This window comes from Nesoenas mayeri, assembly GCF_963082525.1.
Source record: "Nesoenas mayeri genome assembly, chromosome: 11".
Taxonomy (NCBI): Eukaryota; Metazoa; Chordata; class Aves; order Columbiformes; family Columbidae; genus Nesoenas; species Nesoenas mayeri.
The window spans coordinates 21037101-21062862 of NC_137563.1; the positions used below are offsets into that span (position 1 = coordinate 21037101).

At 54.2% G+C, this 25762-nt stretch overlaps 1 protein-coding gene across 1 annotated transcript in view; it reads right to left on the reverse strand.

The window, feature by feature from the left end:
• Nucleotides 1-25504, reverse strand: part of DUOX2 (dual oxidase 2) — a gene marked incomplete at its 5' end in the record, with an annotated part of 40040 nt that extends 14536 nt beyond the window's left edge. The window contains 13 exons of the mRNA XM_080351605.1: nucleotides 487-688; nucleotides 1960-2147; nucleotides 3525-3689; nucleotides 5761-5849; nucleotides 6487-6578; nucleotides 9554-9699; nucleotides 14290-14381; nucleotides 21271-21481; nucleotides 21990-22204; nucleotides 23426-23639; nucleotides 23792-23926; nucleotides 24516-24573; nucleotides 25358-25504. Of these exons, the coding sequence (XP_080207731.1) occupies nucleotides 487-688; nucleotides 1960-2147; nucleotides 3525-3689; nucleotides 5761-5849; nucleotides 6487-6578; nucleotides 9554-9699; nucleotides 14290-14381; nucleotides 21271-21481; nucleotides 21990-22204; nucleotides 23426-23639; nucleotides 23792-23926; nucleotides 24516-24573; nucleotides 25358-25504 (1954 nt within the window). The remainder of the gene's footprint in view (nucleotides 1-486; nucleotides 689-1959; nucleotides 2148-3524; nucleotides 3690-5760; nucleotides 5850-6486; nucleotides 6579-9553; nucleotides 9700-14289; nucleotides 14382-21270; nucleotides 21482-21989; nucleotides 22205-23425; nucleotides 23640-23791; nucleotides 23927-24515; nucleotides 24574-25357) is intronic.
• Nucleotides 25505-25762: the final 258 nt, after the last annotated feature.

Genomic DNA, 25762 nt, shown 5'->3' on the forward strand with positions numbered 1-25762 from the left:
GAACCACCGGGAACAACAGTGGGGTTGTCACCACTGGAGGAGCATCCCAAGCCCAGCAGCCCAGCATCCCCTCACCCTTCCTTCCTCCCTGGGAAGATGAGCAGCCCAAGTGAGTGAGAAGCAGAACCCCAGCAGGGACAAAAGGTGAGGATTCCAAGCAAGCTTAGCAGGTTTTTATCAGCAGCAGCCAATTTCCCCACAGGAGATATTGCCTGAGATCAGAGAGAGCAGCACCCACCGGTCTCTATGTGTTGGCTGGGAAATGACCCGCTGCCTGAAGTTCACAGCGTGTCTGTGCTGGGAAGCCTTTGCTGGGGCACACATCTTCCTACTCCTGGGGCTGGGAAACCACCTGCTCTCCCACGGGACTCCTGACCCCCGTGTCATCGCATCCCCCACCCCTTCCTGGGGTCCCCTCTGGGCTCAGCTCCTCCTGCTCCCCCTGCTCGCGGTCACATGAAAAGCCGTTGAAGATGCCACCGTTACCATAGATGCCCTGGGGACCACCCTTTCCTGTGCAGGGGTTCAGTGCCTTCCACATGGGGACCCTCCCATCCGTCTCCCTGGGGACACGTCTGTTGGGCCCCGCGGCCAGTTGTCCACCCGAGAAGCTCCTCAGGGCATCGCTCCAGGAGTGCGAGGGGCCGTAGATGGAGCTGCCGTCCAGCCAGCCCGTCACCTCGTTGGTCTAGGGCAGGAAAAGGGGTCTTACAGGAAGGTGCAAAACATCTGAAAAGCCCCAAACCGGCCCTTTTTGTCTTGCAAGGCAAGCACCCCATCCCGCTTTAACAAGAGGTGTATTCAAATATATAGATGCAAACTATACTTATGGTTGGACTCGATGATCTTAAGAGTCTCTTCCAGCCAAAATGATTTTATGATTCCAACTGCAGGAATGAGTTCCAGGTGCAAGAAAAGACCAGGTACAGCTTCTTCAAAAGTACGTTTTGTCTCATGGATCCCTACATAGGCAAGACCAAGCTGGAAGGGGACTACATCCACCTCTGGGGAAACTGGAAACAACTGGGGAGCCCTGTCCTGGCAGCATGTTGAGTATCTCCCCTGATAAATGTGTTCAGGAAAACCACCTTTTTAGTCTGAAAACATGCTGGAGTTTCCGTTGTTCCAAGGTTTGAAATACTGCTAAAACCATGACTTGCTAATCTGGTCTCATTGTGGTTTGTCATGTGAAAGGTTCAGGAGGGAATTTTGCTTCAGCGATTTTGATTGGGAAGCTTTCTGTCAGGAAAGGAAAAGCACATGTGCTTGGGAATACATCCAGCCTTAGCACAGCAAAATAGAGAGGAAAATCTGGGGAAAATCTGGACTTTTTTCCCAAAATGACTGAAATTAAGAGAAGCTTTATGAGTTTACAACTTTATGACAGTACCGGCTCAGTTTTGTGACACGTTGTTAAAGATAAGAGTTGATGATTAAAAAAATCATGTCATAATTGCTGACCTTCTAGAGCGGCACACACGTATAAATTAGTGATGGAAGTTCATTACACTTTCCAAAATGCTCCAGTTATCACTTATTTCACCACAGACAGCCCTACCTTTGCTCAGTTTAACTGAAGTGATAAAAACTCTGGCAGCCAAGCAAAACCGTGAATTGCTCCTGCTTTACCGTATCCTCTTCTGCTCCTCATAGACCATGCAAGATACTCAACCTTGCATTAAAATACATGACACAGATCTAGAGTAATTACATTTTCTGTGGCCAAGAAATGCACCGAACTTGAGCAACCACAAATGTTGCTCTGCATGAACCAGAATCTTGGAGACTGTACTTTGGGTTCATTTGAAACTGGTTCAAATGCTTGAAAGACATATTTTTAAGGAAATGGTGGTGCTTTCCTTTATCTTTTTATTTGCAAACACTATCTTGGCTGCTACAGACCCCAGTGTTAGGTGAAGAGGAATTGAGCCAAAGAGCAAAAGAAACGCGATGTCCTACCTGTTCCCGGGGGCTGTTGGGGCTCTGGCCTGTCCCCGTCGCCCAGTGGATGCGCTGGAAGGGCAGGACCACATCTCCAGTGCCCGCGGGGTCAAACACAAGGTCTCCGCGTGGGATGTGGATGTTCAGGAACTCAGCGGGGCAGCCGGGTTTCTCTGTCCCCAGGATGTCCGAGAGCACATGGAAACCTGCCAGAGAGCCAAGAGTGGTCAGCAGCTGGGAGGAGAGTCATCAGCACCCAGAACGGGATGTGGTGATGGCCAGTTGAGCCGTACATGATTTCCTTCCCTGCCTTCACTGCTGGTTTGCTACACGACTTTGAAAAAGTCTCTTTGGGCTGGAGCCCAAAGGTGTTGAGCTCCAGCCAACTCAAGCAGGGCTCTAGGAGCCCCTGGCTAGACCTCACAAGTAGGGTAGGGTCATTCAGGGACCCGCACAGAGAAACTTAGCCAACAGATGTACAGAGACCACCGGCAGCTGGACCTTCTGCTGGCCACCACTTCACCAGGATCAAGGCTCTGAATGTAGCCATTATTTCCCTGAGCTCTTCCTTGCCCATGGCCTTCAAGGCCAAGGGTTGCTGCTGATGCTGAGCTTCGTGGCTGCTGTTGCTCTTGGCCTATTAGAACTTCAGTGTGATGGGAAAAAGTGCCTCCAGGGAGAAGCTAAATGGAACTGCACTAGTGTCTGCCCTGCCTGTGGCACATCTTAGAATCTACGGTTGGAAGAGACCCTTAAGATCAAGTCCAACCGTTACCCCACCCCTGGCACTGCCCCATGTCCTGAGAACCTCATCTCCGTCTGTCCAGCCCTCCAGGGATGGTGACTCCAGCACTGCCCTGGGCAGCCTGTTCAATGCCCCACAGCCCTTTGGGGAAGAAATTGTTCCCAGATCCAACCTCAACCTCCCCTGGCGCAACTTGAGGCCGTTTCCTCTGCTCCTGGCGCTTGTTCCTGGGGAGCAGAGCCCGACCCCCCTGGCTCCAAGCTCCTTTCAGGCAGTTCAGAGATCAGAAGGTCTCCGCTCAGCTCCTGTTCTTCAGGCTTGGGTGTCAGGGGATGTATATGAACCTTAAGCTGTACGAGGAGACAATTGTCTCCACCTTGACAAGTTCAGTCGGTTTTCTCAATGAGCTGGGAGTATTTCCCAGGGACAGACACAACTGGGTTTGGAGACCCAAGACCCCAATGAGCTCCTGAGCAGCGGCAAAAACTGCTCCAACTTGCAGGAATTCTGCCCAGAAATCACTCAGCGCACGGCTCTTATCGCATCTCTCAGATGTTTTGCAACAAGGTAACTCTACTGCTAAAACAAATGAGGAAGTTCTCAAATGACAAATATCAGTATTTAGGGCAACTGCCGAAGGTCAATGAAAATTCACGCAAACTCTCTCGGCTGGACAGTACCTTGGCATGGCCGTACCCAAGGCTTTGTCTTTTGGGTGTGGGTCTGCTCTAAGCAGTGGGTGAGGAGCACTCAGATACATTGCCTTCAGGTGCAAGAAACCAACATTTTTCCACCCAAACCAACATTCTTCTACCCGTTGCCAGGTCCCAGCTCTTACCGAAGAAGACGGCCAGCACGGTTGTGTTCCTGAGGGAGGGCAGCCCGGAGGGTCCCCGTGCCACCGCGTTGCTGAGCTGGCGAGCGTTGGGCACGTGGGGCTCCTGCAGTGCCTGGTAGACACCGTCCGCGTAGTTGGCCGGCAGCAGACGCAGCAGCCGGGAACCTGTGGCACCCATGCAACACAGTGTGGGTCTGGTGGCACCCAATGGATGGGAGACACAGTGATAGCGGAGTACATCGGCATGTGTGAAGGTCCCAGAAAGGACCGAGAGGTCGGCATAGACAATTACTAGGTTGAGAGAGGTTCTCCTGCCCCTCTGCTCTGCCCTGGGGAGACCACACCTGGAATCTTGTGTCCAGCTGTGGCCCCTCAGTTCCAGCAGGACAGGGAACTGCTGCAGAGAGTCCAGCGCAGCCACCAAGATGCTGCAGGGAGTGGAGCATCTCCCGTGTGAGGAAAGGCTGAGGGAGCTGGGGCTCTGGAGCTGGACAAGAGGACACTGAGGGGGGACTCATTCCTAGGGATCAATATGGAAAGGGGCAGTGTCAGGAGGATGGAGCCAGGCTCTGCTGGTGACAACCAGGGACAGGACAAGGGGCAATGGGTGCAAACTGGAACACAGGAGGTTCCACTGAAAGATGAGAAGCAACTTGTTGGGGGTGAGGGTGTCAGAGCCTGGCCCAGGCTGCCCAGGGGGGTTGTGGAGTCTCCTTCTGTGCAGACATTCCAACCCGCCTGGACACCTTCCTGTGTAACCTCATCTGGGTGTTCCTGCTCCATGGGGGGATTGCACTGGATGAGCTTTCCAGGGCCCTTCAACCCCTCACATTCTGGAATTCTGTGAATTACAGTGGCCAAAACCACACAAGTTTTGGTACCAACACCCAAAACTTTTTGCAAGACTGGGATCAGTGCTCTTAACACTAGGAGGGATCCTCCATGGGCATGTTCCCTTCCAGTTGTTCTTCTCTGGTCCATGTGCATCCTCATTGCCTCCTGGGGCTCTGGGGTGGCTTGGTCCAGTAGGTAACTGGAGTGATGCTAAGCTGCCCATGTTTACTATGTAATCCTGCATAAACACAGTGATTGCCAACACCATTGGAAACAGGGATCATAGAATTGTTTTGGTTGGAAGAGAGCCTTAAGATCATCGAGTCCAACCATAACCTAACTCTAGCACTAACCCATGGCCCTAAGAACCCCGTCTAGGAGAGGGAACAGCCAGAGAGGCAGAGAGACAAGGGAGAAGATGAGAGAGAAACACCCTGACATTGTACCCACCACCTGTCCTGGAACTGAGCATCCAGGAGGCGGGAGGTCATTTCTCACTGATGAGCAAGTTCATTTTGAAAGGCTCTTCACTGTGGTGGGCTCCATTTGCTGGAGCAAATCCTACATTACAGGCTTAGTTTCAGGCTTAGTTTCCATAGGTTTGTTTGCAAATGTTAAGGCTTGATCTGTCTTCTCTGAAAGAGGGAGATTCATCTGCCAGGGATGTCCCTGACAGCCTTTGCTGTAACCAAAGCTTTGCTGTAATCTGCTGGATGTCCCTGAGAGCCTTTGGTGTAACCAAAGGGCTGATGACACACACATCAAGTTGGAGAGCCAACTGGACTCAGAAGAAGCTGTCTAATTGCCACTGCACCTTGTGTCACTATGAAGGCAACCGATCTGTGCTGCAGGAAACAGAAGGATTCATAATATTTTAGATAAGATCCTGCCTGCTCTGCCCTGGTGTGTGTGGCTTGGGGACATCTCCTGGAGGTGGTCCCATGGGCTGGTTGTAGGCAAGAGAAAGCAGCTCACCAGTGGCACAGGGAAATCCCACATGCCTGTCCCAGTGCATGCCAGTACATGTTGCATATCAGCCCAACAGCGCAATATCTGCCTTGCGTGGAGCACAAAAGCAGTAGGTCCAGTGTGCCTGGAACTCCTCTGTCTCTGGCCCTGTGTTGAATACTGCTGGAACTACATGCTGACTTTTGGCTAAAAACACTTTTTTCCCAGCTCTGGGATCCCTGACAGTCACTGAAACACCTGCTGGGAAGAGCTGGGTCCTCCTACCAGGGACATCATTTGAGCGCAAACAGCCGCCTCTCAGGGCCACGGGAGGTGGCCTCGCCTGGTCACCTCTGTGCTCAGGTCAGAAGGGCTTTCTCTCTCAGTCACAAAGCGAGCCAGACACCAACGTGCCAGCTCACCCCGTCCCACCGGCCCTGGCCCCGGCACTCACCCACCGCGCCGCGGCTGTGGTGCAGCAGGTTGTTGTACCAGCCGTCATAGCGCTGGACCTCCCAAGAGATGCTTTCCTGGGCTCCTGCAAGAGATCAGACCCACTTGGTGAGCATCACAAACACACGAAACGAGCATCTCCATTACAGAATTATATGTATATTGTGATATTTTCCCACATTCTTTCTTAAACTATCTATACAAACAGTTCTTTAGACGAGTTGTGCACTCTTTTTGAGGGATAAGCCATGTCTAAAGTCAGAAATTCATGCTTGTGACCCTGATGTCCCCAAAGCAATTTCTGGCCCCCACCAGTCTACTCCAAAGGATCTTCATTTCCTCCTTCTCTCTCAGGGTATCAGAAGAAGTCTCTCCTTACTTCTGATGCCCACAGTGTTCATGTGAGTCAAGAAAAGGCCTTGACACTGGACTTTGCTCTGCATTGTGTATCAGCATCAGCCCTTGTCAATAAATATATACTTCGTTTCCTTTGCATTAATTTTTATTGCTTTTATTATAATTCTAGCAGGAAGCTCCAGGTCCTGGTTACAAGCTGTTTAGATAAACAGCAGTAGGTGTGTCTCCTGGTCTGCAAGTTCAGTGTTTCGCTCCATTTTTTTCTTATCACAAACTGAATCATCCCCATTTCTGATATGATGTCCTAGGAGTCTGAGGAAGGTCCTCAGAGCGGACCCCCTTGGATCCTCTTCCCTGAAATCATGCTTACTTCCCCAGGTCCACGTCAGCAGCAGAGCCACCGTCAAACTCAGCATCATCTCTGTGGGTCGCGGCGGCTGCTGGGTCTTTGGAAGAAGGAACCTGCGAAGGGAGAGAAGGAGGGAGCTGGAGCTGGGAGGATGCTCAGACCATCATCTCAGCTCCCTCTGGTGGTTTTTCTGCCCGGTAAAACCCCGCTGCCATCATCATCCAACTCGATTGAGTTGTCTCATAACCAGCCTTTCTCATGATGTTTTACCATCTCACTTTCCACAAAGGCCCTGGATCCAGAGCAAATTTCATCAGTGGGACACAAACCTTTAAAACCCCGGCCAACACCTGACTGAGGAGAGGGATTCCCAGACATGAACAGCAAAAGCTATGTTTTTTGCTCATAAACGCTACAATGCTTCCGCTGGCTTTGCACGCACAGGAACGCCAAGCTTGGATTTAACTCCAAGAGAGGGTTTTCTGTTAAATCTGTCTCTTTGTCCCTTGTTGCAGTGCTGCAGGTGTGTGCCCAAAGAGCAGCATCACTTCAGAGCCAAGAGATGCACGATGCACAGCTTTCAGCTTTTCCTGCAGTGCCCTGTTGCAAGTGAAAGCGATGCTTTTAGTTTCTTGTTTTCATTGTTTTAATCAAAACTCCAAGAAATGATGGTTTCAGAAAGGCTTCCATGCTGCCAGCAGCTCTGTAGCCCTAAATACACCATCCTCTTGGCAAACGATTTAGATGTTGTCATTTGCAGTCACATTAATTGTGTTGTTAAAGTGAACACTAGTTGTCAGGTTGTGAGTGCAGCATATAACCCGCGTTAACTCCCTTCTGACAGTTTTCTGTATTATGACCTCTGCAACATGATGTTTCTCAAGAAGTGATATCTCCATGTTCCTCCTCTGTCACAACAGCTCCACACCTCACTAAATATTATTACACGCAAACCTCGTTATCAGGTTCCCATAACATGGATTTAACATTAAATCACTGTTGAAATGCCTCTGCGCTGACCATGTTTTCGGTTCAGGTCTCACCTCCACAGACAGAGCTGCAACCCCCATCTAGAGCTGAGGCCTGAAGGCGTCACCAGATTTAGCCACTTTGCTCAGGAAACACGGGGCAAAGCCGAAGCTCAAAGCACATCAGCACAGGCACGGTGAAGCAGGTCTCCCCCTTCCCCTTGGGTCTTCTTGAAGGGCTCCAGCAGAAAACGTGTGCTAAGATTCCTTCTGGCGCTGAGCAAACCTCCCATGTCCTTAGCTCTTGCAATCACTCTTGACCCAAGCCATAAGATGACATGGTGGCTCTCAGGCACTTTTCATCTCCCCATGGCGCAGCACTGAAAACCCACATATTGCCCAGTCAATCCAAGACTGTGGGGAGGGTCTCTGGACCTTGACCATGGACAACATGATACAGTGACAGTGGTGGTCTTGCTCCAAGCGGTAGTTTGGACCACAGACTTCTGAGGCCTTTCCCACCAACATGGAACCTCTCTCCCATGCCTCCACACTACAGTTACTGGTCACATTTGTCTCTCCCAACCAAACCTCAAGAACCAAATCCCTTCCCTGGGAGCAGCTCTCCCTGGCAGAACTTGGTCTGTAAAGGCCTGAGGAGACATTGACACCATCAAGCCTTCTCCAGCTATTACTGGGAATGTCCTCTCAGGCAGGGCTGAGTCACAGCAGTCCTTACAGGATGCACTTAAGAAGAGGGACATGCAGATCTGGGCTGGGGACCTCGTGCCAGTGGCACCCAGTTGTCCCACAATCTTTCCCATGCTGCAGCACTCCCCAGTGTGCTCTCCCAAAGTTGAGGACCAGTTGCCAAGCTTCTCCAGAAAGAGCCTCCTGTCCTAACACCTGCCTCCCGAATCTCACAAACCACCCAGGGGGTTCCTTGACATAAGGAAACCAGATCGACCTCGGAAGCCCATGGTGCAGGAAAGCTTTGCAAGCTTGGATTAGCTCTGCAGACTGATGAAGCGTCAGGAAGCTTGTAAAGTCTGATGAGCCCTCCGGGCTCTGCTGTTCCACAGTCTCCCTGTGACACCTCTGGGAAGTCACTCCTTTCCTCTGCATCTAATGAAATCAAGCACTTGCTTCCCTCATCTTTTTTTCTCCCATCAGAGAGGATCTCTGTGCCCTGGAGTTTCATACTCCTCCAAAAACAATGGTGCACAGAGCGCAACACATGGCTTCCCCCAGAGCAAGGATCTCCTGCTGCACCTGATCTCAGCAGATGGACCAGGTGACTGTCACCTTCCTGGGTCTGGGAGCAAGCTGCATCTCCCCAGCCTTGGATGCCCACCAGAAAATCCCAAACCTGTGTGCACGCACACAGGGACCAATGGGAGGTGTCCACCTCGGGACACCCCTAGAGCCAGATGCCGCAGTGCCACCAGAGTGCACAGCAGGGGCTGCCTCCCCTGGTGGGACAGAAGGTCCCTGCCTGTCCCCACGGTGCCCTGTGCCCACACCACAGGGACATGCACAGTCCCAACCTGCTCTGTCCTGCCACCCTGCTCCCTCCCAGGCAGGGTGTGCATGGCTCCGTCGCACCCTGCAGGTGAGGACACGCGTGACTCCATCCCATCTGTCCCCACATGTGACCCAGAACCCCAGGTCCCTGCAGGCAGGGACAGAGGTATCCCCAACCTCCTAGTGCCCCACTCAGGTGTATCCCTCAGCCAGGTGGGGACACAGTGGCCCTGACCCCTTGGTCCCCCGTGCAGATGAGGATGTGACCCCCATCTCACTCTGTGTCCTGTCCCCCAAGCAGGCAGGGACACCAGTAGCCCAGCACCCATGCAGGTGGGGGGAAACACACGGCCTCATTCACCCTGTCCATCACCCAGGAAAGAAACGTGTAGCCCCATCTTTTCCACGCCGCCATGCATGACCCCTTCCCAACTTGTCCCCCACGCAGGAGGAGTCGAGAGTAGCACAATCCCCCCCGGCAGGCAGCAGGTGCGTGGCTCTGGCTCTCAGTTCCCCACACAGGGGGAGGAGGGACACGCGTGGGCCCGATTCCCCAAATTCCCCCCGTGTCCGCAGCCCCCGGTCCCGGCGCTCACCTCGGCGGCGGTGCGGCGGGCAGTGCTGCGGGGCGGCCCGCCCCGGCATTTACATAGGGCTCCGTGCCCGCCGCCGCCTATAAGAGCCGGTGCGGGACGGTGCCGCCCGATTCCCGCCACTGCCGCCACCGCCCGCAGGTAGGTACCTGGAAAAGGGCCGCCACCCCCCGCGCCGCACCCCCCGCACCCCGCTGACCGCCCACCCCTGCACCCCGCCGAAGCGCCTTGCCCCCGCCCGGGCCCTTCGGGCGCTCCGGGGAGCAGCCCCCGGACGCTGCTAGTGGGGTCCTGGTTAGGCGGGGGGAAGAAAGGGAGAATGAATTCCCATCCTGAGCTAGCCCGGCGGTTTTTGCTATCCCCGTTTGACCCTTTTGAAGGGGCAGGTAAATGCAGTCCCCCCATCTCGGAACTGCAGCTCTGGTCATTCGGTTTCCAGGGGACAGGATTTTCCTTGTTTCAATGGAAAATACCCATCTGCAGCCCCGAGCAACCCCATCTAGGATTGCTGTTTGCTCTGCTGTGAGGATGTTTTATCTGGGCACTTTAGAAAGGTCCTTGATTCATTATGAGGCAGGAAAACTGGGTTTCTCTAAGAAGAAACTCCTGGGTTTGGGGCAAACTTTCTGCCTCCTTTACCTTTCTCCCTTGCCAGTCCAGAATACTTTAAACAGAAAAGTTCTCCGTTTATGCCAAATTACTGATCTTTCCTTGAAGATGTCTCTGGTCTTTTCCCTGTCCATACACTGTGACAGAGGAACGCACAGAGACTCCAGGGCCGTGCTTCTGCATGGAGGATGCTTTCCAAGGTGCGACAGCTTCAGCTTCTCCTGCCCTGAGCTGCAGGCACCGGTTTTCCACTTCAAAGCTGCAAAAATGCCAAGGAGTTGGTCTCCTGTGCAGGGTAATCAAGTGAGAAAGACTGGGCGGACAGCAACAGAAAGAATTGTTTCCCTGGAAATCCTCTATAAAACTATTCCCAGAAGTCCTAAACTATAGAGGAAATATAAATCTCCCTTTATATAGCTTGAAATTTAAATTTTGATTTAGCAAGGCAACACTTTGTGTGTTATATTTTGGGGTTTCAGTTGTTCCGTATCTGTTTAAGCTGTGAAGAGTTGTGTTTCAGTGAGTACACACTTGGAATCTTTCCTTCCCTCTCTGCATCTCATATGAAATTTGGGCAAAGATATAATGAAACTGGCAGAATTCAAGCAATCAAGATTTAACTTGTCCTAGGCTAAACTCTTCATTTATTTCAGCTCAGACTGTTTTGTGGGCACATGGGTTGGATCTTACCTAAAAATACGATTAATACTGTTTTCAGAAAATGAGAATAAAATCAACTCCTCCATGCAGGGACAGAATGAAATTGTATTTGGGTGTGAGTCATATTAGCGCCGGCATTCCCTAACTTTAGGAGACTTCTCGGGGTAGTTGCTTGCAGAGATGCTATTAAATAAGCAAAATAAAAGGACTAAGCATGTAATCAGTTTTGGTAGGAAAGCTCTAAGCCAGGAACGGGGGAAGCTCTGTAATTGCTAGAACTAAAGTGCCAGCAGGAGTTCAAAGCCGTCTGTGGGAATTACACACTTTGTTGTCTCGTGTAACTCATGTTCCTTTAGCCTTGAGATGAGCTCCTGATGCTCGTGCGCTCCTTGGACCCACATCCCAGCTCTGGGAGTTGCTTCTGGTCCCTCTGGACCAAGCACAGGAACAGTCCTGCCGCCCCAGATTGTACTTTTTAGGGGGAAAAGCTTCATCAAGGAGATGGGGCTGGTGGGCTTTGTTCCACTTGGAGGTGGTGGCCGCTGGCTGGGGGTAATTTTGCTGCTTAGAGATCGATGTATCAGTGGTTCCGTGTTGTTTTGGAGGAAGGCTGCACCTGCCTGTGGTTGCCGGCTCATGGGCTTCCTCTAAGGGTGCTCCACAAAGCGGAAAGCCCTGGCTGATTAAAGGAGTGGAGCATTTCCCGTGTGAGGAAAGGCTGAGGGAGCTGAGGCTCTGGAGCTGGACAAGAGGACACTGAGGGAGGACTCATTCCTGGGGATCAATATGGAAAGGGGCAGTGTCAGGAGGATGGAGCCAGGCTCTGCTGGTGACAACCAGGGACAGGACAAGGGGCAATGGGTGCAAACTGGAACACAGGAGGCTCCACTTAAACTTGAGAAGAAACTTGTTGGGGTGAGGGTGTCAGAGCCTGGCCCAGGCTGCCCAGGGGGTTGTGGAGTCTCCTTCTGTGCAGACATTCCAACCCGCCTGGACACCTTCCTGTGTAACCTCATCTGGGTGTTCCTGCTCCATGGGGGGATTGCACTGCATGAGCTTTCCAGGGCCCTTCCAGCCCCTCACATTCTGTGGTTCTGTGGCTGCTGGAAGGAAGGACCCGGCTCTGTCCGGGGAGGAGCTGCTCGACAGGTTTCTGGGCTTGTGCTGCTCCTCAAGCTGCAGCAGGACAGCAGCTGGTGGTTCCCTGGGCTGACACAAACCCTCCAGGCTGGCGGAGCCCTGCCCCAGGCACCTCCTCTCCACTGAGAGCTTTTGGGCGGTGTGTTTCTCTGCTGGGAAGTGTTTCACCTGCTTGTTTCCTTGCAGCATCACATTTCCTTGTCCCTCCGGGGAGTTTTGAGGTGGACCTGCTGCAGCTGGTTATTCTGGAGCTGAGCTGGGACTGGCCACCACCACCACTGTGACCAACCCTCTCCTGGAGGTGCAGGATGACTCTCTTTGACGGCATCTACCCCTTCTACCTGCAGCCGAGGAAGGCCTCCGTGTTCAACGTCAGCATCATCATAGTCATCGTGGTCTTCCTCACATTTGCTTGCAGCTTCCTGCTCATCACCCCGGGCATCCGTGGACGGGCGGTGCGTGACCCCTCTCCCCATATCTGCTCCTCACGTTTGGGATGCTGGGGCAGTCCCGGCCGGTTCAGGGCTGATGTCCCACCTCATGTCCCACCTCTCTCCCCGCAGAGGCTGTACTGGATGCTGCGGGTTCTCCTCAGCCTCATCGTGGGAGTGGTGATTGTCAGTAAGTGCTGCTCAGCTCTCGGAGGGGGAATCTGGGGGCAGGATTAAACCCCGGGGCAGGGTCTGTGTTGGGAAACACTGGGTGGTGGTCACAGTCGTGTCCTGGCCGGGGTTGGCTGCATGGTCTGCCCAAGCCCTGCTCTGCAAAGCAGTCCCACAGCTTCCCAAAAGGACTTCCCCCTCGCTGGCATCCCGAGGTGCCTGTGGTTACTGTTGAGTTGAGAAGGAGCTTTGCTGGTTGTGACTGCACAGCAGAGGTTGAACAGGTGGTTCCTCTGGCCATGCAAGCTCTCCTGAGCTCCCCATGGCCAAGGTACATGCCCATGGCCATTGGCCAAGGCACAGGCAGGGCAGAAGTGTGGTGGGAGGGAGGGTAAAGACCTCTGAAGGAGAAAGGCAGAAGGAGATGAAGGATTTGGTTTAGCAGAAACCAGGAAATCACAAAATCATGGAATCATTTTGGTTGGAAAAGACCCTCAAGATCATCAAGTCCAACCATTAACCCACCCCATGTCCCCGAGAACCTCATCTCCATCTGTTCAACCCCTGTGGGGATGGTGACTGCACCACTGCCCTGGGCAGCCTGTTCCGCAGCTTCACAACCCTTTCCAGGAAGAATCTTGTGTAATAAATGGAACTGGTAGTAGAAACCAGGCTGTGGGATTTCCAGCTCAGACAGGGCGACAGAATGTGTAAGCGAAAGATGTACTGAGGGGATAGAAGGTGCCAGATAGGGAAAGAAACCAGCCCTGACCCCAAATCTAAGAGATTTTGATTACAAGGCTGCCTGGAGAGGGATGATGAAGCACAACCTAAGTGACACAACCCCCAGTTCACCCAGGTGATAGAAGGAGATATTGAGGCTGTGACCAGCCGTGGGGCTTTGCCAGCTGACACGTGGCGGTCACCCTCTGCCTGGGGACATCCAGGTACTGGGAGATGCCATCAGAGCTGCCCGGGAGTGTGGTGTCAGGATGGAGATGGCAGAGGGATGGAGGTCAGGGCTTACTCCACCAGCTCAGCCCTGGGGAGCCGTCCAGTGCCTCTCTCTTCACAAGGACGCAGCCAGGCGGAATTGATTGTTTTAAAGCCAGCGTCAGGGTTTCTGTCTGGCAGCAGCAGGGCACACTCAACCCCACAGCTGGGAAACGTTCCTGCAGAGCTGCTACTGGATCAGTGCCCTCACAAGTTGATTCAGCAGCTGAACTTATTTTCAGGCAGGTTTAAAAGGTCTTGTTCAGCCTGGGAGTAAATCGTCACCTTCTTTTTCTTTCAAAAGAAATTGTTTACACTGAGGGTGGTGAGAGCCTGGCCCAGGCTGGCCAGGGAGGTGGTGGATGAACCATCCCTGGAGACATCCCAGGCCAGGCTGGACGGGGCTCTGAGCAACCTGAGCTGGTGAAGATGTCCCTGCTCATGGCAGGGGGGGCACTGGGGGAGCTTTGAAGGTTCCCTCCAACCCAAACCATCTGTGATCCACTTTCAGCTTGTCTCAGCGTCACAAAATCAAGCCCACCACAAAATGATAGTATATCAGAAAAAAGATATTCTGTTCCAAAAAAAGCATATACTAGAAATGTTTCAACCTTTTCCCCCAGATGAAGTGTCTGGCAGAGCTGTGACGGCACTTGCCACCCCAGTTTGACAGTGATCTTCACTATTCACTAACAGTGCGATCTAGGGAGCTTAATATTTGGCAGTGAAACTCACCCGTGTTCCCGAGGCTGAGGAACGGGCTCATTTCCCAGCCCTGTCCCCGGGGGCTGCGGTGCTTGCCGTGCTGGGCAGCTTGCAGGGAGGTCCTGGAGAGGACGTCCAAGGAGGAATCAGGTCGTGGGGTTCACCCCTGGGGATGTGAGCTGCCCTGCTCCGGGATGGAGGGAGGAGATGCTGAGCGCGGGGCGGACACGAGCTCTGCCAGGGCGTGGGGGCTGGTTGAGGCACGTCCTGCGCCTGAGTCAGCTCTCCTGCCCTCCTTCCCCTCCCTGGCAGCGCTGCGGTGCCAACGCCGCCCCTGCTGCTCCCTCGTCATCCCCCTTGAGCGCAACAAGGCCCAGGACCAGCCCCTCTTTAACCCCAGCTTTACTCTTCCTGGCAGCTGTCCAGTTCACGGGGGACTGGGAGACCGGTTGGGTGACGGCAAACACCTCCTACAAGTCCTTCAGCCAGGCCCTGGTCAACGTGGACATCGGGCTGCATGTCGGCTTGGCGGGGGTGAATGTCACGCTGGTGGGTGAGTCTGATGTCCTTGTCTGCAGCTCTGGAGCGGCCGTGGCCCCAGGAGGTCTCCAAGTGCTCTGTGGGTGGCCTTGGTCTGCACGGAGGCTCCTGGGACCCTGCTGTCCACCCCAGCTACTGGGACACAGCAGGACCTCAATCTTCTCCCTCTGGCAGGAAACCCAGTGAATCAGGTCAATGAGACCATCAACTACAACGAGCACTTTGCCTGGAGCTTCAGTGCAGACTACGACCACAGCTATGGTGAAGGACTGGAGAAAGGGCTGCCCAACCCCATCCTTTATGTGGCAGAGAAGTTCACCACGCAAAGCCCCTGCAACCTGCACAGGCAGTACCGCATCTCCGGCCACTACGCGTCAGCCACTCTCTGGTGAGCCTTGCTCTCCTGGTCCAAGCAGGGGAGATGCAGAGATGTGGGAAAGGCTCTGCTGCCCTTCCCAGGAGGAAATCCATGTGCGTGATGGGGCGTCTGCAAGGGCACCTTGGGGTGAGCAGATAAGAGGGATGGTCCTGGTTCTCTGCTGATCAGCTTCACCGAGGCTGGGCACAGGAGAGAGGAACGTGATGCAGATTCCTGCTGTGATGTGGTGATGATGGCAGGGGCCCATCCCTGTGGACCTGCTGCCCTCAGTGGCCCCAAGACGCCCAAGGGCATGTGTAGAATTCTTCCATCCCCATTTCTGAGGGTATTTAATGTTTGGGAGTGAGACCAGATGAGGAGAAACTGGTGATGCTGTTATGGGATTGACCTCAACTCTTCAGTTGGCTGTGCTGGGCAGTGATGTGTTGCTGCTCATCTGGGCCGAGGGAGAGCTGGTCCACAACTGTCAGGAGATGCTCCTCTCTACCATGGGTTGTGGAGGGTGAGGACCATTGCACTGGATTTGAGAGCAGGGATGCAGGAGAGGGACCTGGTGGTACCATGGAGTGAGAGGTCCTGGTCCATAGCAGCAATCCCAGTGCTGTGTGCTGCTCTCTGCCCCACGCTTGGAATGGTGGGGAGCTGAGATAGTCCACATACACTGCCGTGACCTCCTCGAGGCTGGTGCAGTCTGTGGGCTGAGCAATGAGAGGTGGAAATCTGTGCTTCTGCCTTCGGGATGCAGCAGTGTGAGCGTTGCATGTCTGCTTGCTCAGCCTGGGGTCACTCCAGCCTGCCCACAGAGCTTCTTGGCCTCATGCAATGCAACCTGGACTCCAGATTCCTCCTCCCACCTGGAAATCCTCACAGATCATCCTAGATCCTGGCACTTGCACAACTCATTTGTTTGTTTTCTCTTATCTCCAGGGTGGCCTTTTGCACTTGGCTCATCTCCAACATGCTCTTCTCCATGCCCGTCCTAGTCTATGGAGGCTACATGCTGCTGATCACAGGGGCCTTCATGATCTTCTCGTTGATCTCATTCTCCACTGTGAGGAACTCCCTGATGTGCCCAATCCACTTTGGGACCGCAGTCCTGCACACAGGCTATGGGGGATCTTTCTGGCTCACGCTGGCGATTGGTAAGGACACTGAGCTACACTGGGCAAGAGAAGTGGGCCCATGCAAGCCTCGTGAGGTTCAACAAGGCCACGTGCACGGTTGGGGCATCTGGGTCAGGGCAGCCCCGGTGTCAGTCCAGGCTGGGATGCGGGGATGGACAGCAGCCCCAGGAGAAGGACTTGGGGTGCTGGGGTGAGAGATTGGACAGGACACACATGGACCTGCTGGAGAGGGGCCAGAGGAGCCCCAGAAATGATCCAAGGCTGGAACAGCTCTGCTGGGGACAGGCTGAGAGAGCTGGGGGGTTCAGCTGGAGAAGAGAAGCTCCGGGAGACCTTGTTGTGGCCTTTCTGGACTTAAAAGGGGCTGATAAGAAAGACGGGGACAGACTTTTGAGCAGGGTCTGTTGCAATAGGACAAGGGGTGATGGTTTTAAACTAAAGGAGGGAGATTCAGGCTGGGCATGAGGAAGGAATTGTTGCCCTGAGGGTGGTGAGAGCCTGGCCCAGGTTGGCCAGAGAGGTGGTGGATGAACCATCCCTGGAGACATCCCAGGCCAGGCTGGACGGGGCTCTGAGCAACCTGAGCTGGTGCAGATGTCCCTGTCATGGCAGGGGGAACTGGGGGAGCTGGGAACATCCCTGCTAACCCAAACCATTCTATGATTTTCCATAAGAGAAGGCATTTTCCCCAGGCAGGGGGACACCAGAAGAGGAGTGGCAGTGTGCTGATGGTTACAGGGATGCTCACAGAGAGCACGTTGTCTTCCAGGCTTGCTCTGTCTTGTGGCCGGGATCGCTGTTGTCGCACTGCACTACTTCAACTTGGACTTGCTGAAAACCTTCTTCGATCTCCGCGAGGACAAAGCAGAGGAGTACCAGGAGATGACTCAAGTGTACGTCAACTCTCATTGTGCAAACAAAGGACTGTGTCCTTCTCAGCCCTCCAAAGTCAACAGCATCTAGAAGAAAGTTTTTCCTGCACTTTCCCTGAAGGTGGGTCTGAAAGTGCAGGACACAAACCCTTCGTGATGTCCCCAGAGACCCATTTCCCCATTCAACTGCCTTTGAAGAGCACACAAGCACACCTTGGGATGATGTGATGTACCTTTGCGGGCTGTATCTCCCAGTCCATGCCCTCTGGAAAAGGACAGGCTTTGCAGAGAGCTGCAAAGGGAGCAGCTCCCAGCTCTGGTGACTTGAGCTGGACCCTCCCCTGGGGATCTCTGTCCCAGGAGAAATGTCCCTCCTGCCCTGTGCCCTGGCACGAAGTGGTGCAACGAGTCTCTGATGACCAGTTCCACAGCAGAAACTGAGCTCACTGCTCACGTTCTCATGAGGAGGACCCCTAACTCCAAAAGACAGTGATTAAATCTGCTCATGTCTTTCTCAAGCACTTGATAAAGTGTAGACCTGTTCATGTAGACCTTTTGGCTTACCTAGGAAAGCCAGGCACAGACCCTAACCCCACCAGGCTGGATGCGGCACGAGCTGCTCCAGAAATACAGACTGAGCAAACCTGCGATGCAGTTTGCTCGGGGAGAATGTGGCGATGTGATTTCTTCTTGCTTTCAAACCTGGGCTTTGTTGGGTAAGACTTGTAGCCTAGTGTGGGCTGAAAAGAAGCCAGAGGAAAGGCAGGAGGCAGAAGGCTGAAGTCATCCCCATCCAGCTGGAGCACACTTGGGCTGGTTGGGCTCACCACGAAACGCAAACCGGAGGCCAGAGCCAGCCAAGGTAAGAAATGACACACATCAGGCTGCGTTATTGCAAACAGAAGACGGGCTCTGGCACCAAACCCACAGCCTGAGGGAGTCCAAGCACGCGCATAAGAAGATCACTACATCTGAATGCTGGAGACCTGGGCAGCTTCAGCCCAATTAATTGTAAAGGACATAATTTCAGTATTTGAACTCTTTTCTATCTGAAAAAAAGACCCTTGCGGTTAAGTTACTTACTTCTTTCACATCATATTTGTGTTGCACTAATGTGATTTGTTATGGGCAAGAATTATTATTTTTGATAAAACTTCATTAAAGCCCTGCTCCTTGGAAATGCTTTGGGCATTTTGGGGGGCTGGTTTCTTAAGCAGGGGCTCTTGTGAACCCCCAGCTGCCCTGGCAGAGGTGTCGCAAAGGAACGACGAGGCTTGTTGACATGTGTCAAGGTGAAAACCCCTTGTCACGGGGAGCAGCACCCTGCAGGGATGCAGGAGAGCATCAAAAGGACTTTAATGAGCCAAGTAGTGGGACAAAAGCCATAAGATCAAACCAACAAGACTCCCTTGGGAAAAGGAGGGGCCTTTCTCGAGTCTTTCTTGCATCCAGACATGTCAGATCTGGAAGCATCATGGGAAGATGCTACAACCAACCACAAGTTATTGAGTTGGTGTGGGACAGATCCCATGTCCTGAAAGCACAGGGTGCTGTGGGGTTTCCCATCCTTTCTGCCAATGCATCTGCCCCTCTCCAGTCCCATGTCCTGTTTTTAGACATGATTTTCCCCCATTGCATCCTCAGCAGAAGAAAAGCTTTGGCCTGTTGCATCAGACACACAGAGGCATGAACCCAAATAAACAAAATTTGACCCGTTTGAAGCACAAAGACACCAGATCTGTGTCTTGCTTGCTTCCCAACAAACACCAGCTGTCCAGGATTTCTGCAGCAGGGCTTGTGTGGGGCCAGTGACATGATGGCGGATGCAGGGCCTCCTTTGTGCATCGTGTCTCCTGCAGAGCAGGCGGTCAGCACACCAGGGTTCACCACCTGCACGGAGGTTTGCAGCTGGAGGATTTCTCCCCTTGCCACCATGGGGACGTACACACACAAGGACCATCGCTCAGGGATGATTGTTTTCCTCACTACATGCTGTCATAGCAGCTTCTTCACGTGCTCTGTAAGAACTGTGGTTGTACAGCTCCTGGGCTGTGTCGCTGCAGGTCCTACCTCCTCTGTCCACCATAGCTCCTGCCTCAGTTTACCCACTGGGCTGATCCATTGTGGGCAACAAGACGTAAAATAATTGCCATTAAATCCTTACGTCTGGGGCTAGGCTGCTTCTGCCCCTTGCTTTCCAGGGGATCTCGCATCTGACCAGGGAGACAATGCCAGCAGTGGAGCAAACACTGTAAGTATCTTGAAGAGCACAGCTCTGCAAGGGGCGTCTTCAAGGACTGTGGTCCCCACGCCTGGAGGAACTCCTTGCACCAAGACATGCAGCCACCGTGCCATTAAACAGGCAGCAGAGCCATCCCCTCCCCGTCCCCACGCTGGGCTGCAGAGGGGAATGCGCCTGCGAAAGGCAGAGGTTTATGAGGGCTGAATTTCAACCCAATAAATACAAGGGGTTTGTTGTACTTTGGATCTAGTCCAGCTGTAAGGTGAAGCACCTTCTGGTAGATGCCACTGGGGACATCCTGGCTGAGGTCTCCCAAGCCCAAGGAATTCAGCTCCAACCTATTTTTAAATGCTTGTCGGGTCCTCTAGGTCCTCACTGGAGGCTCTTCCATCTGGAGTGGGATGGGGATGCCATGTCTGAGCACCCCGTCCCCACGGTGGTCCCTCTGCAAACCTCTCTGCTGGGCTGGGAGCTGCTCCTGTCAAACCTTCCACAGGCCCAGGGTCACTCCAGCAGCTGAAGTCCCCCCATATCTCCCCTTCTTGTTTGCCTGGGGATGCCCCAACACCCTATTTACCGCGTGTGGACTTCATTGCCCTGCACTGACCAGCCATGGTTAGACGCCCCATACGGGTCCACAAAATGTCTCTGCCTTTGCCTCTTTCCCTGCTCTACAGCTGACATGTCCCAGTAGCAGAGCATCCCCTGCCAGCCCGCCCTGAGGGACACCTCTGTCGACAGACAAGAGAAACACCAAGTCCAACTTGTTTTATTGAGATAGAGGGGAAGATAAGTGAGCACAAAACAGAGAAAAAAATAAGTTGCAAAACTTGCACTGAGTTAAAGGGGTGAAAACCTGAAACGTGCTCCCCCCCTGCATGGACAAGGTACCTCCTAGATGTTGGTGGTTGGCTGCACCCACCTTGGGTTGCAGGGTTCTAGTGTCACCTGCCCCACAACACGTGTATCTCCACGGCTGAGCAGGAGGAAGACAAACCTCCCAGACCAGGTGCGATGCTCACCTCTTGCTAACTGATTACAGCCACTCTCCAGGGCACTGTGGCACCTCCATTCCCACCTTCTCCTCTGCTTCTCTCCCACCAAAACATTCTATCTCCCTTTCAGAGGGCTGTGAGAGCACCGATAGCTCACAGGCTGGTGGCTGTGGCTTGAGGTCTTCATAAGCGCTGTGAAAAGAAGGAGCCAACCAACCAGCTCCTGACTGCAACGTTTCCAACCCAACGTACAGCCCAGCGCATCTCAGACCCACAACAAAGCTGGGCTGTGCAGTGCCAGGTTGGGTCTGAAATCCAGGATGTCTTCAAGGTCTGGTATCTCCAGCAATCACGGACCTCCTTGCCAATCTACTCTTCAAGAGAAGGTGCGGGATACGGGGCACCCTGGTGACCACAGCTCTGCTTGCTCTTCCTGACCACTGGTGGGATGAGCATCCCTGGTCAGAGGGGACTTATGAGAGGTCTTTGGGGTAAAGGTGAACCTGGGGGGGCTCTACTTCTCCTTTGGTTCATATTTATTCTGTGTTTATTTGATTTATCTCCACTTTGTTCTGGTTTACTCTCTGCATCTTAAGGAGGACTCTTGAGGTTTGTTGGGGGTGGACTAAGGGGCAGGGCAGTAGCCCAGCGCCTGCAACTGAGCAGCCAGGGATGAGGCACGAGCTCTTCCAGCTGCTGGTGAGTACAACAACTGCGAAGAAAAATGGGGGCAAACTGTCATGTTTGAGACACCTTTCCAAGACTTGTCACCAAGCTCTTGCTGCGACACATCCCTCCTGGGGGAATTGGACCAGAGCGTGAATTCAGGGGGTGTCCTTGGGCTTTGCCAGTGCCTTACAGCCGGGTGGCTGTCACTTCGCAGAGCTCGCCCAAGGGCACCATCAGCACATCCTGTGCAGAGGAGCTGGGCTCAGCTGGCCGGCAGGACTTGTCCCACATCTCTTCTTCTTCTCCCTTGTCCTCGTCCAGGTTAAAGACCAGCTTCAGCTTCTCTGGCCGCAGGGAGTTGAGGATGAAGATGCCCAGCCCCAGCAGCAGGCACAGCAGCCCTGCGATGCACAGCATGGGGAGACACATCAGCACCTCCTCCCCATGTGTCCCAGCCCCATCTGGACGCAGATCTGCGCTTGGAGGCCAACAGCATGTGGCATCATGCAGGAGGTTACGGGAAGGTGTTATTTCCCTCTTCACATCCGGACTCTGCCACCAGTTTGGGGTCCCCAAAACAAAAGTCAATGAACTGGGGCAGATCATAGAATCATCGAATCATTTCGGTTTGAACAGACCCTCAAGGTCATAATTCCAACCGTTCCCCATCCCTGGCACTGCCCCATGTCCTGAGAACCTCATGTCTGTCTGTCCAACCCTCCAGGGATGGTGACTCCAGCACTGCCCTGGGCAGCCCCACAGCCCTCTGGGGAAGAAATTGTTCCCCAGATCCAACCTCAACCTCCCCTTGAGGCCATTTCCTCTGGTCCTGTCGCTCATTCCTTGGGAGCAGAGCCCGACCCTGCAGGGACGGAGAACAAAAGCCCCAGGAGTAACCTGAGCACTCACCTGTTGCTAATGTCAGCCAAAAAGATCCGCCATAGTCTGTTTTCAAGGCAGCTCGGCCAAACTGGATGGGGCACTTCAGGGTGTTCCTCGCAGTGAAGAAGAAGAGCAGCGAGAAGAGTATCAGCACAGCAGTGAGCAGGAGCATGTAGCCCCCGTAGAGCAGGATGGGCATGGAGAACAACAGGATGGAAATGAGCCACGTGCAAAAGGCCATCCTGCGGAAGTACCACGAAACTGAGCAGAAAGAACCAGGTTTGGAGCCTCTTCTCAGGCTGTTCTCTCCACATTCCAGTAGAGGGATATGGCCCTGGGCAACCTGCTCTAGCTGACCTCGCTTCAGCAGGCAGGCTGGACAGGCTGATAGAAGGACATCCCTTCCAACCCAAATGATTCCATAACTTCATGAATGGTGGAGCTGTGGGACAGGTCCTACAGTGGTGGAGAGGGGTCTGCACACTTGGGGACACTCCGTGTTGAACTTCACGAAGCACTGAACACCTCAATACGCCTTTGATGCCAGCCCTACTCTGGGCGGGGGACTGGAGTGGAAACCTCTGGAGGTCCCTCCAGATCAACTCTTTCTCTGACTCTTGTGGTCCTCCACACCTGGCCGCGCCCAGGCGGTTCCCACCTGTTCTAAGGCAACAAGGGAGACCTTTGTTTGGAGAAGGGCACAAGGAGTCGTGCCTGTGTCTGATTCAGCTCTTGGAGTGAACCCAGCTGCCAGCCCTGCCCAGCTTTGGGCTCAGCTCATGGGGAGCTGAGCACAGCAAATTGTTCTCGTTCCAACAATAACGACGAAAAATAAGTTTGCGTCAACATCCCTGCCTTGAAATATTCCTTCTCAACAGCATGAAGGTTTGAGCAGGGCTTGTTATTTTTCCTGAAACTCGAAAAGGAGATGTGGGCAGGGACCTGGAGGGGGAATCGCAAGACTCTTCCCCACAGTGGCTCTTCCATAACCTCTGGGGCACGTGGGGATGCTCTGGGACTCCACGATCACAACACACACAAGGGCCCTCAGCTTTATACCTCAAGACAGCCTCTGAGCACTCTCATGACGGTCCCTCCTGCTCCTCACCAGTGGGTCTCATGCCCTCTTGGGCATGCAAGAGGAACCCCACCACAACTGGGCTCGTCTTGCTTGGGAGAGGACCTTGCACCATAAACCCCACACAGATGTATCTGCTTTCCTTTAACTGAAAAATAATTTTCCTCCACCTGCAATATTGCACATCAGGGGAGAGAAGACAGAAGAGGGCTCAGGGGACATGGTCAGGAATCATCAGCACCCCTGTTTCTGCACAGGGCTTGGTACCAGCGACCAGCCAAAGCTTTGGAATGGCCTTACAGGGACAGGGTGGCTCCATCAAGCTCCCTCTGCTCTGCCTGGTTCTGGTCAGCAGAGACAGGGCTGACCTCTGGATCTAACTCACCACAGCGTGAGGGACGCGTAGTGGCCGGAGATGCGGTACTGCCTGTGCAGGCTGCAGGGGCTTTGCGTGGTGAACTTCTCTGCCACATAAAGGATGGGGTTGGGCAGCCCTTTCTCCAGTCCTTCACCATAGCTGTGGTCGTAGTCTGCACCGAAGCTCCAGGCAAAGTGCTCGTTGTAGTTGATGGTCTCATTGACCTGATTCACTGGGTTTCCTGCCAGATGATGAAGACTAAGGACCTTTCTCAGCCTTGGAGGCAGCTCCAAGACTCCCTGGTGTGGGGACTCGAGGGTCCACAGCCCAAGTACCCAGGGGCACGGCTGCCAAACCTGCACCTAGTCCCGTCCTGTTGTGATGTGCACTCACCCACCAGCGTGACGTTCACCCCTGCCAGGCCAATGTGCAGCCCGATGTCCACCTTCACCAGGGCCCGGCTGAAGGACTTGTAGGAGGTGTTTGCCATCACCCAGCCCGTCTCCCAGTCCCTGCTGAACTGTACGCCTGTGAAGACTTCAAAGGTTAGTCATGGCCTGGCAGCGAGACATCTAGTGCGGGAAGCACCTGCCATGATAGTCACCATGGCCTGAGCATCATCCACCCCATGCCAACAGCAAGGCCTGGGTTGTGAGCCCCGAGGAGCAGAAGGCTTGTATGAGCCTCCCCAAGGCCAATCCCAACTCATGACCCTGAGAGCCCCACTTGGGTTGGTTTCTCCCCAAACTCAGCGCAGTCCCCAGCCCTAGAGGCAATGGGGATTTTGTGAGGGCACCATCCAGGCACTGGTCCTCATCCGAGCCCCTGCCAGTTTGTCTGAGTCCCCCAGCAGCTGGCAGTGGGCTTTTGCTGACTGCCCAGGAGGTGTCTGTGCGTACAAAAACCAGCCTTTGGAGAGGAGACAGATGACTGCTTGCATCTCCCACCGCTTGCTGCAGCCAGGTCCAAGGCACAAACAGGCACTGGTCTCCCCCATAAACTTATCCTGCAAGCTGGACTTGGTGCTTGTCTGCTTCATCCACCCTCCCTTGCTTTGCTCCTCTGCCTCCCGTGTCCTGGGCACCCTTGAGCTTCCCCCCAGGACCCTGGTACTCACTGAGGACCACTGCTCCCACGAAGAGACCCGTCACCACCCGCAGGAACCAGAAGAGTCGCTGCGAAGGGCGAGCAGAGGAGGGGAACAGGTCTCAGGTTTTGCCCAGGGGATCTTGGCACCAAGCGTATCACCAGCTGCTGAGAAACGGGCCTGTCCCTCCCTGGGACACGGCTTCTGCAGGCGGGTGGCACGGTGGGGACGTGTGGCTGGCAGCGGGGACGCAGCAGGGAGATGCCAGCAGAGCAACAGGGGGCAAACAGCCCACTTGGGAAAGCCGTGAGGTCCCGTCTCTGGGACGGAGGATGGAGATGCTCCCTTTAGCAGTTCTGAGCTGGGATTTCCGCACTCAGCCAAGCCTTGTGTGTTCGGATGTGCTGGCAGCTGGCCACAGCTGGAGGCAGGAGCCGCGGCCAGGGGTGTCCCCGGGGGGGGCTCTCGGCCAGCCCCGCTGCAGAGCTCAGTGTGGGACAGGCGCTGGGGCACGCACAGCGCACACCTCATCTTTGAGTGGAGTTTCGGGGAAGGTGGAGCGAGGTCTTTGAGCCTCACCCTGTTTTTCTGCTCCTGTGAAATCACCGGATCTGGCTGACAGGGAAATCCAGCCACACTCAGACCTGGGCACCTCCGAAATTTGGGATGGGGGAGTTTGGTGTCTCTGGCATGGGGGTGCATGGTGGGTTGGGCTGGAGCTCATCCTATGGCTTGCTAGATGTCCCAGAGCCCTGGCCATAACCCTGTGGGCACATTTGCTCCCCAAGTCTGTTTTTGAGGCTGGGAAGGAGGAGATCTGGGATGCACAGGGCAGGGACCAGAGGCCTGAGCTCCCTTGTCCCTCCACTTACCGCCCTGCCCCGGATCCCCGGCAAGATGATGATGGAAGTGGCCAAGATAGAGAGGAAGATGGAGACAATGACGGCCCGGGCAGTGTCGACGGGGAAGCAGGCGTTGGCGCCAGCGTAGAAGGGGAAGGAGCCATTCCACAGCGTCATCCTGCTGCCTGGGAGGGCTGGAAATCGGTACCCAGAGAGACAGCATGGAGAAAACCACCTCCACACTTCCATCCCACCCAACCTCCTCCACAGAGCCACCTCCTGCCCACTTGCCAGCATGTCCCTTGTCCTGGGCATGGTTGTGTGAGCATCCCAGCACCCATGGACATCACAGTCCCGCATCTGGGTGTACGCCCAGGCATCTCCCGCCCGAGCCCTCCATCTCCCCAGGGCACATCCCAGAGCAAAGCAGGTTTG